Source organism: Vigna unguiculata, chromosome 4 (assembly GCF_004118075.2).
Source record: "Vigna unguiculata cultivar IT97K-499-35 chromosome 4, ASM411807v1, whole genome shotgun sequence".
Taxonomy (NCBI): domain Eukaryota; kingdom Viridiplantae; phylum Streptophyta; class Magnoliopsida; order Fabales; family Fabaceae; genus Vigna; species Vigna unguiculata.
This window is the reverse complement of record NC_040282.1, coordinates 8,037,939-8,050,323: the sequence shown is the minus strand read 5'-3', so window position 1 is coordinate 8,050,323 and position 12,385 is coordinate 8,037,939. Positions and strand designations below refer to the sequence as shown.

Here is a 12,385-nt window from a genome sequence, read left to right as displayed (position 1 = left end):
CATGGATAAATTAAAGTTAATGGATCAAAATAACTCATTCATTTAGTTTTAATCTAAATAGTTTTAAAAGTATTGTGTTGCTTTATTTATCTGTTGAATGATGATGAATCTCTCCTTAGTGATACAATATGCCTTGATCTTGAGGATTGGTCTATAAGTGAAAAAATTGAAGATCAAAAACCCTTTCTTTTCTTTTATTCAATTTACAGTGATAAACTTGGAAGATTTTGCTAGGCAATGCAAGACTTTTAGAAGATACAATACAAACTGAAACTAAGATTGAGGGAAAAAGTTATGGTAAAATATAAGTATCATTATAAAACCTAAATTCTTCCAACTTCCAACAGTAACAGATTTGAATTTTGTTGCTCTAAATATTCATGTTTTGTCAATCTCCTCAGCCTTCTGAAATCTTTTAGTATTCTCCAGTAACTGACGTGCTATTTTTAGCTTGCCACACTTCTGAAACACCTGTTCAAAAATGTCTCTAGCATAAACTGATAAAGGAATACCCTTTTCCAGCATTGATTTCACTTTCTCATAAGCAGCATCTAGTTCACCTCCTCTGCACAACTTCTGCAACTTCTGGTTCTCCAATTTTCTATCCAATTTAACACACAGATCCAACCTACCATGTTCTCTCAAAAGACTCTCTACTAAATTGTATGTGTCAAAATTTGGAAGCAATCCCAAACCCAACATTTCAATCAGCAAATCATAAGCAACTTTCCGGTTCTTACCCTCACCATGACCATGGATCAGAGCAGTGTAGGTTAAATCATCAGGAAGACACCTGTTCTTGTTCATGATTTCAAAAACCCTGGTAGCATCCTTTAACTTTCCCAATTTACACAGCATAAGTATAACAGAGTTATAAACAACCAACTTTGGCTTTAAGCCAAGGCTCAACATCCTCCCAAACAAATCACTAGCTTCCTTCACTTTGTGACATTCACACAATGCCTTTATAACAACAGAGTAACCCTCATGAACACACCTCAGTTTTCTTTCCTCAACAATCCTCAAAACTCTACCAGCTTCTTCTGTGTTACCCAAACGACAAAGCTCACACATAACCTTAACCACAACAAAAGAACTAGGCAATAATCCAGCCTTAGAAGCTGCCCAAAACACTTGAACTGCAGGCTGCATTGCATCACTGTTTCCTCCCACGTTAGGAACTAATATAGTATATGGTCTCCGAGTGTTCTTCACTCTCACCTTCTCAACAGATCCTTCTTTTGCACTCGTCAAACACAGCTCCCCAATAAGCATATTAACAGCAGATCGAGTAGGGAGCACTCCAATCTTCTCCATTTGATTGAAAATCTCAAGGGCTGACTCTACTCTACCAAACTTACAAAACCCAACAATCATGTTACTGCAGGAGTAAGTATCAGGGGTTTCAATCTTGTGAAAGATTGAATGTGCAAGCTGAATCATCTCCAGAGATGATTCCCTCTTGCAGAGAACATAAAGCATGTTGTTGCACACAAGGTTATCAGGCTTACACTTGAACACAGTCTCCATATCCTCAAACAGTGACAGTGCTTCCTTGATTCTTCCTTGTCTCCCCAAAAACCTGATGCAAATGGCCAATGCCTTATGCGACACTCCACCCTTGTGAAACGCCACTGTGGTCAGCAAGCATTTGATGTCGTCAAAGAGCTTTCTTCTCCCCAAGAAATCGGCCATGTACTCAACCACTGAATCATCAAAGTGAAACCCCATGTGGGACCCGGCCAAGGAGAAAAATTTCAAGGTTTTGGCCCTACCCAGTTGCTTGTAGCCCCTCAAAGCGCCAAAAACGAGGTTGGAGGTTAATTCTCGCTTGTGGAGAGCAAAAACGCCAGCCATGTCGCTGTGGGCGCAAGAGACAAGATCAGAGAGAAGAGAGGAAGGGTTAACGACATGAGAAGGGGGTGAATTGCTGCGTGGGATTGGGAAATTGGGGTGAGTTTGGGGAGAAGAGGAATGAAGAAATCTTGAAGAAGCTTTGAAAACATGAACAGCGAAAACAGCGGCATTTCGAGGCCTACAAAGCATTACAGTTTGAAAGACCAATGTTATGGTTTTCTGCTTTTCCTCTTTCTTAGTTAACTCGTAGAATCGTTTCTCAGTTCAGCAAGCTCGGTTGAACACTAGAAGATAAAAACGACAGCGGATTTGTTTGTTTGTTCGTAGGTATTGCATTTGTTTATTTATTGGTGTCTTTCTCAGATTTTGCCTTCCCACTTTCTCCTTTGAGTTTCTGGATTAAGGCAGGTTAGGGTTTCTCTTCTTAAGTATAAAAGAATTATTTGAAATAATATATATTAATTAATAATGGTGTATCTTCTATAACTATTATGTAAATAAAAAACTCATATACTTGTATCATCAATTCACCATTGACTTCTAGGGTAAATATTTAAAATAAAAAAGAAAAAAACATATTTTAATTTGAATTAAATTTCTATTCATGTAATCTACTTTGTTTTTATTTTCTTATATTTCACTTTATTGTAAATAATTTTTTTTAGACATTATTTATCTTTGGTCTAAAGCCAAATCTTGAAATGGCAACGAACTATCTTCATAAACAAAAAATATTGGAATTCTCCATATCATAATCTCCACTTTCTTTTTTCCTTTTTCTTTACAATATTAGATTTCTCAACATATCTATTATTATATTAGATATACGATGAACCCTATAAAAACAAATATGAAGGATTTAGAAGTGCAACTTGGTTAAATAGGTTTTCTGTTGCTTAACTTAATTTTTTAATCAAAATTTATTATATTTATGTCACGTTTTAAACGTCATGATATATTTATACTTCGACCATTTTCATTTTTAATATTAATTGAAAAATATATTTGATATATTAAATAAATTTAATAATTTATAAATAAAAAAATTAGATTCATACATTTATAAGATGGCCAGACTAAAATTTGATAAAGAAACTAATTTAAATTCTCACTAAAATTTTAAATTTAAGTAAAAAGAAGAAAAAAAATACTCACACGTGTGTGTGTGTGAGGACCCATTTCTCATTCGGTTTCTCTCCATTCACTTCACAAAGCAGTTTTACTCTTCCGCCGCCGTGGCAGTGGCACGAGCTCGTGCAATTCCCCCTTTTGTCAAGGTTCTTTCTCTCTATCTATTCACTATTTGAATTGAATGTAATGCTACTCTATAAACGATTAGAGTCTCTTTGTTTTGGTTTTACTCACCGTTGTCTATTGTTTATGCTCAATCCCTATTCTTGTTATTTGAATTAATATCATTGTTTTAATCAAGACCTATTCTTGTGCTCTTAATCCTCGTTGTCTTTGGGGTTCTCTTCGCCATGCATTGTCATTGTGATTTTAAATGAATGAGTCGGCTATTGTGTTCAAGAGAAATGTTGTGTTGAGGCTTGTGTACATTTTATGGTATTTGTTCTTTTATTCTCATCAAGAAACAGAGAATCGGGGTTTTGTTTTATTTTTAGCTTAATTTTTTTTTTGTTGGGTCTGTTGATGATGCGTGCGGATATGCGTTTAGGGTATTCTATTTGTCAATCCACCCAATTCAGTGGTTTTAACTGTCTAACGAGATTGAACTGTTTTTGGATGTTATGGAGAAAGAAAATGTGATGCTACGTTTAATTTTGAGTGTGTTGAGATACTGGGATAAATGAGCACAAGTTATTTGTAGGCTTTGATTTAAGCAGCGACTATAGCGCTGTTGCATGGCACAATTCCTAGATCTGCATTTACTTCATGCGTTGAGATGTGGTTTTGAGATTCTAGCAATTTGTTCTGCTTTTGAGTTAATTTGTTAAATCAGTTTTCGTTTTCTTCTTGCAGAGCTTCGTCCTCCTTTGCATCTGTAGGCTCTGTCATTGTTTAGTTGGTCCTTCCAGGTTCGTCCTTGTGAATGCTTCTTATGCATTGTGTATACTTGATTCGTAGTTTGCGGATTAACCATAATATTTTTTGTTCACTCACAGGTTGAGTATTTGGTACAATGAAGGTAAAGAAGGCTAAAAGAGATCTGCATACTGGGGAAAAGAAGAAGAAAAGGAACAGGGAACAAAATGATGAAGTAGAGATACAAGCTACTGTGGAGGACGTTGAAGGTAACAGTGCTTTGTTTTCATAATCATCACCCTTTTGTTTGGCTGTGTCTGATGTAAAGTGTTTGTTTCAGTGGATAATGAAATACATGTTAGTGACACAAAGAAGGAGAAGGCTTCTGTCAACAAAAAAAGGAAGAACAAGGACAAAAGTCTAGTTAGGAAACGAAAACCGAAGGGTGAAGAAGTTGATTTGGAAGAGCAAAGCGGTGAGTTAGAAGTTATATGGAGTGTAGGCTAGTGTCAGAGTTTAAACTAGAATATATTTTATTTTCAATTGTTGTAGAACAATTGCTCATACTATTGTAGTACTATATATTGTGTTAATTTTCATTTGGTGGCATTATTTCTCCCTGTTCTGGCATTTGGTATAGACATCTTTTTATAAAAAAATACTTTAACTATGTCATCCTGATCATGTTCAACATATTTGGTTAAATGGTTACAGATGAAGTAGTAGATAATTGTCATTCTAGTGCTGAGGAGATACAAGACTTTGGTGGTCATAGAGATTTGGATACTGGAGCAGTTACCAAACCCTGTAAGAAAACACATTTTCTAGTTTAATTCGTTTTGTCATTTTGGAATGTAATATTTGAATTTATGCATTGGTTTCCCTCATGACAATTTTTATGATGTAGGTAGGTCAAAGAAAGATAAGAAAAAAAGAAAAAAGGAGGATAGAAATTCCCAGGATAAAGGAGAATGGTACAACAATCTGAAGGAAGTTTATACTATTTCCTCCGTGGATGATGACTGCTCAAAAGGAATGAAAAGTATGAATTGTTAATATTAAGCGCATTTCTTTTTGATTGATTTAAAACTCCAAAACATTAGACATCCATAACATGTTTAAACATTTAGAGATATCTTTCTTTCAATCTGTTGACAGAATGGATTGTACTGCACCTTTGAATTCTGTCCATATTTGTCACTGATGAGTTCAAATTTTTGCCCTCATTTAATATTTAAATTTGGGGATTTAATTGAATTTTCTGTGCTAAAAGATTGATTTAATTAGGATTTGTGATTATTGGATTTATTGAGTAAGTTTGGTAAAAGTGGTGTAAAAATTGATTTTAGTTGCATAAAATATTATTGGATATTCTAACGTTTGTTAATGCAGCTGGAATTTATTTTTGGTCAATTAATAGTGTGATTTTGAAATATTCAAAGTTACAAAATAAGTCCAAAATCAAGAAATTCTGGAAAAGAATAAATCAGGAGCTAAATGCACCCCCAGATTTTATTTGCACACTCCTTCTAAAGTGGACCACCAAAAACCCTGTTCTGCACTCCCAGTTTTCACTAAGTTGCACCCCTCCTACCACTTAAACTCCACTCAACCAGATCATGCCATGTGGCAATCCCCACCTCTTAAAATTAGCCAACCAAAGCAAGCCACGTGGCAACAATCCTTGCACTAACAAGCTGTCCAATGGAAGGCTGCCACGTCATCATCTTCATCTCCCAAAACCCTAACCCTAATTTTCTCCTCTCCTTCCATCACCATGGCAACCGCCGCCGCCATCTCCTCGCCGGCCACCACCAATCTGCAGCAGCGACGACACCACCATCTTCCTCCACACAGTCGCCGCCACCATTACAGCAGCTGCTTCGCACCACCACGTCGGAATCAGCAACCACCGCGAGCTTTGTCGCAACCATGCCACAGCACCTCCACGAACACCATCTTCTGCGTTCGCACAGCAGCAGCCACCGCAGCAGCGCAACTCGCCGAAGATCCGACCACCATCAGCGAGACCAGCACACCTCCATCATCTCTTTGTAAAACTTAATTGAGGATCTTTAAGATTTATGATTCTCACTCGATAAAACATAATAGAGCACTAACCTTGATCCATGAGAGATCCTGTGAATATGCGTTCTTCAAATTTGTAATCTTGTGTGCTCTTCAATCACCGTTTCTCAATCTATCTCTTTGACTTTCTTTCTCTTCTCACACGTTCTTGATGGGTTACTGTGAAAAGAACCTTATGGCCAGAGACAGAACCCTAATTCCTTTTATAAACCAACGTCCATCAAGTTGGTTTTTATTTTATCTTTATCTTTATTTTATTTTATTATCACTTCCTATAATAATAACCAATAAGTCTCTATATTTTATTAAATCACAATTGGGCCCATCATAATATTTCAAATGAGTCACTAATAGAATTAATTCGTCAATTAATTCTAACATTCTCCCACTTGACTCATACGATGTCATAACATTATGTGATTTAATACATAAACATAATGCGCAATAAAAGACCTTGCATAAATTGGTTCCATCATTATTCATAATTAAAGATACAGAAATAATAAGAGTCATGGCAGTCACACATCATTTGATCGACATGATCCCTTCCATGTACTACTATATCATCCCTTTCTCCTTAATATGACCTTAAAAACGAGAAGTCCATAATGAGTTCAAACATAATGTCATTCTACAAAGCAATAACATAACATAATTTGTTTTCTTCATCATAATTTGCATGCATAAACATAAAGAAGAAAACACATATTTCAGAAATTTATACATTAGGGAGCTCAAAGTGTCACATAAACATTAAAAAACATTAACATTCAACATTTAACATTCACTAGTAGACATAATGCCCATATTCTTTACATGACCAGCATACAATTTGGGCGGTAACCCTTTTGTTAAAGGGTCAGCAATCATAAGATCTGTGCTAATATGTTCTATTGACACTTTACGTTTCTGAACTTCTTCTTTAACGGCAAAGTATTTCAATTCCATATGTTTAGCACCTTTAGAATACTTGTTGTTTTTAGAAAAGAAGACTGCTGCGGAATTATCACAATAAATTTTCAGCGGCTTGGAAATACTGTCGACTACTCCAAGTCCTGAAATAAAGTTCCGCAACCAATTAGCCTGAACTGTGGCCTCAAAGCATGCCACAAATTCAGCTTCCATGGTGGATGCAGCAATGACAGACTGCTTCGCACTTTTCCATGAAATCGCTCCTCCGGCTAAAAGATACAATAACCAAATGTAGACTTTCTTGTATCCACACAGCCGGCAAAGTCTGAATCTGTATAACCTATCACCTCAAGGTGATCAGATTTTCTATAAGTAAGCATGTGATTCTTTGTTCCTTGTAGGTATCTTAAAACTTTCTTTGCAGCTTTCCAATGCTCCAGACCTGGATTACTTTGGTATCTACCAAGCATACCAACTGCAAAGCTAATATCTGGCCTCGTACAGGTTTGAGCATACATCAAACTCCCAACAACAGATGCATAAGGGATATTTTTCATCTGTTTCCGTTCCAAATCATTCTTTGGACATTGCATGAGACTAAACTTGTCTCCTTTCTGTATTGGAACAGGAGATGCTGAACATTTATCCATTCTGAATCTCTCTAAAACTTTATTAATATATGCATTCTGAGACAAACCTAACAATCCTTGTGATCTGTCACGGAATATTTCTATTCCTATCACATAGTATGCCTCACCCATATCTTTCACTTCAAAGTTATTAGAGAGAAACCTCTTAGTCTCACTTAATAGACCAAGATCATTAGTCGCAAGCAAGATATCATCAACATACAGAATCAGAAATATAAACTTACTCCCACTGACCTTCAGATATATACACCGATCAACGGTGTTTTCCTTAAATCCAAAGGACACAATAGTATCATTGAACTTAAGATACCATTGCCGAGAAGCTTGTTTAAGTCCATATATCGATCTCTTAAGTTTACACACCATGTGCTCCTTTCCTTCTTCAGCGAACCCCACCGGTTGGTCCATATAGACATCCTCTTCTAAATCCCCATTCAGAAAAGCAGTTTTAACATCCATTTGATGCAACTCAAGATCATAATGAGCTACTAATGCCATGATAATTCTAAAAGAATTTTTCTTAGAAACAGGCGAAAATGTTTCCTTATAGTCAATGCCATCTTTCTGAGTAAAACCTTTGGCAACAAGACAGGCCTTGTAACGTTCAATATTGCCTTGAGAGTCACGCTTAGTCTTAAAGACCCATTTACACCCAACTCTCTTGCATCCTTCTGGCAATTCCACAAGGTCCCATACGTCATTATGTGCCATTGATTTAAGCTCATCTTTCATGGCATCTAACCACTTATCAGAATTATCACCATTAATGGCTTCTGAAAAAGAAATTGGATCATTATCAATACTTAAGTCATTTTCTGACTCTTGTAGATAAACCACATAATCATTCGAAATAGCAGACTTTCTATCTCTGTGAGATCTTCTTAATACTATTTCTTGTGGTTGTTCTACTATTGGTTCATTGTTAACCTCGGGATCATTAATTTGTTGTTCTTCTTGATTGTTGTGAGTTTCTACAACATGTGGAACAACAACTCTTGATAAAGAAGTACTAGTTATAGGAACTTGTACTCTAACTTCCTTAATCTCCACATTTCGTGAAGCTTCACTCCCACTGGTTTCACCATTTTCAATGAACCGAGCATTTCCAGTTTCAACGATTCTAGTACTATGGGTAGGACAGTAAAACATATACCCCTTTGATTTTTCTGGATAACCAATGAAAAATCCACTGATTGTTCTTTCATCCAGTTTCTTTTCTTGCGGATTGTATATTCTTACTTCTGCCTGACAACCCCAAACATGCAGGTGTCTCAAACTGGGTTTCCTATTCGTCCATAACTCAAAAGGAGTCTTTTGAACAGCTTTACTAGGAACCCTGTTCAACAAATACATGGCAGTCTTTAAAGCATACATCCACAATGATACGGGTAAACATGAATTACTTAACATACTCCTAACCATATCCATTAAGGTTCGATTACGCCTTTCTGATACACCATTTTGTTGTGGTGTGCCTGGCATTGTGTATTGAGCACAAATACCACGTTTCTCAAGGAACTTAGCAAACGGACCAGGGTGTTGTCCACTTTCATCATATCTTCCATAATACTCACCACCTCTATCAGACCTTACGATTTTCACCTTTCTGTCTAATTGCCTTTCCACTTCATTTATATAAACTTCCAAGGCATTTACTGACTGAGATTTCTCATGCAGTAGATAGACATGTCCATAACGCGAAAAATCATCAATAAAGGTGATGAAGTACTTCTCTTTATTGAAAGAATTTACATCAAACGGACCACATATATCGGTGTGTATGATTTCAAGAAGCTGAGTGCTTCTCGTGGCTCCTTTCTTTGTGTGTTTAGTTTGTTTGCCTTTAATACAATCCACACACACATTCAGATCAGTAAAATCTAAATCCGGAAGGATTTCATTCTTTACTAATCTTTGCATTCTTTCTTTGGAAATATGTCCCAAACGTTTATGCCACAAGTAAGCAGATCGTTCATCCACTAAACTACGTTTAGTGCCAACATTGTGATGCACAGTCATAAGAGTTTCAGCATATAAATTATCCAAATTCAATTTATATAAACCATCATAAAGTGTACCAGATTCAATCATAAAAGTACGCTTAAACAAACTGAAACAACCATTCCCAAACTTAAAAGAATATCCAGCAATATCAAGCTTAGACAAAGAAATTAAATTCCTAGTGATACTAGGTACATAAAAAGTATCCATAAGGTCTAAGTGATATCTAGTGTCGAGGATTAGACGATAAGTCCCGACCGCTTCCACTGGAACTTTCTCTTTATTGCCCATGAAGACAAACTTCTCATTTGGGTTTATGGTTCGGGTTGTAAGAAATCCCTGCATCACATTAGAAACATGACTCGTACATCCAGAATCAATCCACCACGTATTATGGGGAACTTCAGTTAAGTTTGATTCAAAACATACGTAAGCATTATGCTCACCTTTCTTTTCGAACCAAGCCTTACGCTTTATGCAGTCCTTCTGGAAATGTCCAGACTTCCCGCAGAAATGACATTTGTCATTTTTCTTCTGGATTTTGGTTGAGGACTCGTCAATCTTTAGTGGTCCTTTACCCTTTCCATGTTTCTTAGCAACTTTCTTTCCAACAGCTCCTTGATTCTTCACATATTGAATAGAGTGGCTTCCTAAGTTCTTCAGTCGGGTCTCCTCCTGAACTAGCATACTGTGCAATTCATGCACATTCCACTTGTCTTTTATGGTGTTATAGTTCATCTGGAACGGACCATACTCAGACGGTAATGAGTTCAGAATGAACTGCACGAGAAAACCTTCATCCACTGCCATTCCTAAAGACTTAAGTCTTGTTGCGATATTTGTCATCTCGATCACATGCTCATGCATAGTACGCGAACCGTCAAACTTCATAGTGGTCAACGTACTCATCAGTGTCCCAGCGAGAGACTTATCAGCAGTTTGGGAGCGCTCTTCCACAAATTTCATGAATTCTTTTGCGTCATCAGTTTTGGGAAGAGCTGACTTTATATTACTTGCTATGCTCATTCTCATAAACATTAAGCTAAGTCTGTTTGATCTTACCCAAGCTTTGTAATGGGCTTTCTCTTCATTGCTACTAGCATCCGTGATAGCAGCCGGCTTTTCAACTAGAAGAGCTAGATCAAGATCCAACACACCTAAGTGAAATTGGACTTGCTCACTCCAGTCAGGGAAATTCAACCCATTAAAGACTGGAACAGACGAAGCAAGCGCGTGTAAAGATACTGGAACAGAGACTGCAATTAACACATGCCTAACATTAATGCTTTGAGTCATAAAACTAAACGTAAAAACAGATTCAGATATAAACAATCATTCTATGCATACTAATGTTCTCCTTTGGGAGATCCACTAATACACAAACATAAACATAATGATGCTAATCATATTATAACATTATTGATAATTAAAATATGCATCAACTAGAATCACCTACTACCTTTGGGTATATAAATAAAACTAGTGACGCATACAAAATTATCTACAATCATGTTCATTAATTATGAGAACAATTAATCAACCTTTGGGCGATCCTTAAATGTCTTATAATTAATGAATTTTAATTAACCCATAAATTTAATTATTCATAATTTAGCATCCATACTATGGGTAATTAAAATAAAAAACATTAATAATTTGAAATTATATAAACATTAAAATTTTGGCACTTTGGTGACTAACAAAATTTATCATACTTAATTTCAAATAAATAAATACACATACATTTAATTGCTATAAATTTTATATAGCATACTCATTAATTTTAATTTAACAATAACAAACATAAATATTATTGCAAATTAAAATAAAATTATTAATTATTTATATAAATAAAATAATTAATATTAATTTTATTGGTGACATAAACCAATAAAAATATTGCTCTCAAATTCAATTAACTTAATAGGATTTCAAAACTCAAAACGTAAAAGTGCAAAAACACTTTTAAATTCACAACCGCACACCTCATGAAAGCTTGCAATAAGCGGTTTGCAATCCACGTAAAAGACCAACTCGTACACGTTCACACAGCATTTCAATCAATGAAAGATAACACTTTCACACGTAACAGCCACTTTCATACGTAACAGGGTTTTTTTTTTTTTCTTTTCTTTTATTCAATGCCAAAAAAAAGATAAAAACCATTACAGTAAAGCACACACAGTAAAGCACGCATACTGATAAATGGCAGCAGTGGATACAATATTTTAATAGCAATATCATCGTTCATAAAATTAAATTAGGAGAAAACATCATAAAGAGAAACATCACATAATAGGAGAATCATAAATCCTACAACCTGGCTCTGATACCACATGTAAAACTTAATTGAGGATCTTTAAGATTTATGATTCTCACTCGATAAAACATAATAGAGCACTAACCTTGATCCATGAGAGATCCTGTGAATATGCGTTCTTCAAATTTGTAATCTTGTGTGCTCTTCAATCACCGTTTCTCAATCTATCTCTTTGACTTTCTTTCTCTTCTCACACGTTCTTGATGGGTTACTGTGAAAAGAACCTTATGGCCAGAGACAGAACCCCAATTCCTTTTATAAACCAACGTCCATCAAGTTGGTTTTTATTTTATCTTTATCTTTATTTTATTTTATTATCACTTCCCATAATAATAACCAATAAGTCTCTATATTTTATTAAATCACAATTGGGCCCATCATAATGTTTCAAATGAGTCACTAATAGAATTAATTCGTCAATTGATTCTAACACTCTGCACCTCGCGCACTCTATGGCAGCGCCACCGTTCGCGCACCAGCAACCAGAATCACGCTCCATTCGCGCAGCTTCCATCTTCACGCGAGCTTCCACCGTCCCTGCAATTGTCAGCTCGCGCACAACCATGGCAGC

The 12,385-nt window shown here is 35.8% G+C and overlaps 3 protein-coding genes across 4 annotated transcripts in view; 2 read left to right on the top strand and 1 right to left on the bottom strand.

Moving 5' to 3' along the window:
* LOC114181862 overlaps window positions 1-12,385 on the top strand; it is an 83,815-nt gene that overhangs the window by 47,716 nt on the left and 23,714 nt on the right. The gene's annotated exons all lie outside the window — the stretch shown is intronic.
* On the bottom strand, window positions 192-2,046 carry LOC114180444 (pentatricopeptide repeat-containing protein At1g63070, mitochondrial-like). Its single transcript, XM_028066762.1, has one exon. It carries the CDS (start codon window positions 2,044-2,046, stop codon window positions 379-381), a length of 1,668 nt encoding a protein of 555 aa, XP_027922563.1. The 3' UTR covers window positions 192-378.
* Window positions 2,986-5,115, top strand: LOC114181859. 2 transcript variants are annotated; one of them, XM_028068472.1, is made up of 6 exons: window positions 2,986-3,134; window positions 3,841-3,896; window positions 3,984-4,112; window positions 4,184-4,318; window positions 4,558-4,650; window positions 4,755-5,115. In XM_028068472.1, exons 3-6 carry the CDS (start codon window positions 4,001-4,003, stop codon window positions 4,829-4,831), a joined length of 417 nt encoding a protein of 138 aa, XP_027924273.1. In that variant the 5' UTR covers window positions 2,986-3,134; window positions 3,841-3,896; window positions 3,984-4,000; the 3' UTR covers window positions 4,832-5,115. The 2 variants fall into 2 exon arrangements, with proteins under 2 accessions (XP_027924273.1, XP_027924272.1); XM_028068471.1 differs by having other exon boundaries at window positions 4,751-5,115.

What these genes read in the sequence shown, in the direction of transcription:
- LOC114180444 (XM_028066762.1), bottom strand. Translation starts at nt 2,046, where the DNA reads ATGCTTTGTAGGCCTCGAAATGCCGCTGTTTTCGCTGTTCATGTTTTC.
- LOC114181859 (XM_028068471.1), top strand. Translation starts at nt 4,001, where the DNA reads ATGAAGGTAAAGAAGGCTAAAAGAGATCTGCATACTGGGGAAAAGAAG. An exon ending in TACTGTGGAGGACGTTGAAG is followed by an intron (nt 4,113 to 4,183) that starts GTAACAGTGCTT and finishes TGTTTGTTTCAG; the next exon opens with TGGATAATGAAATACATGTT. An exon ending in TGGAGCAGTTACCAAACCCT is followed by an intron (nt 4,651 to 4,750) that starts GTAAGAAAACAC and finishes TTTATGATGTAG; the next exon opens with GTAGGTCAAAGAAAGATAAG.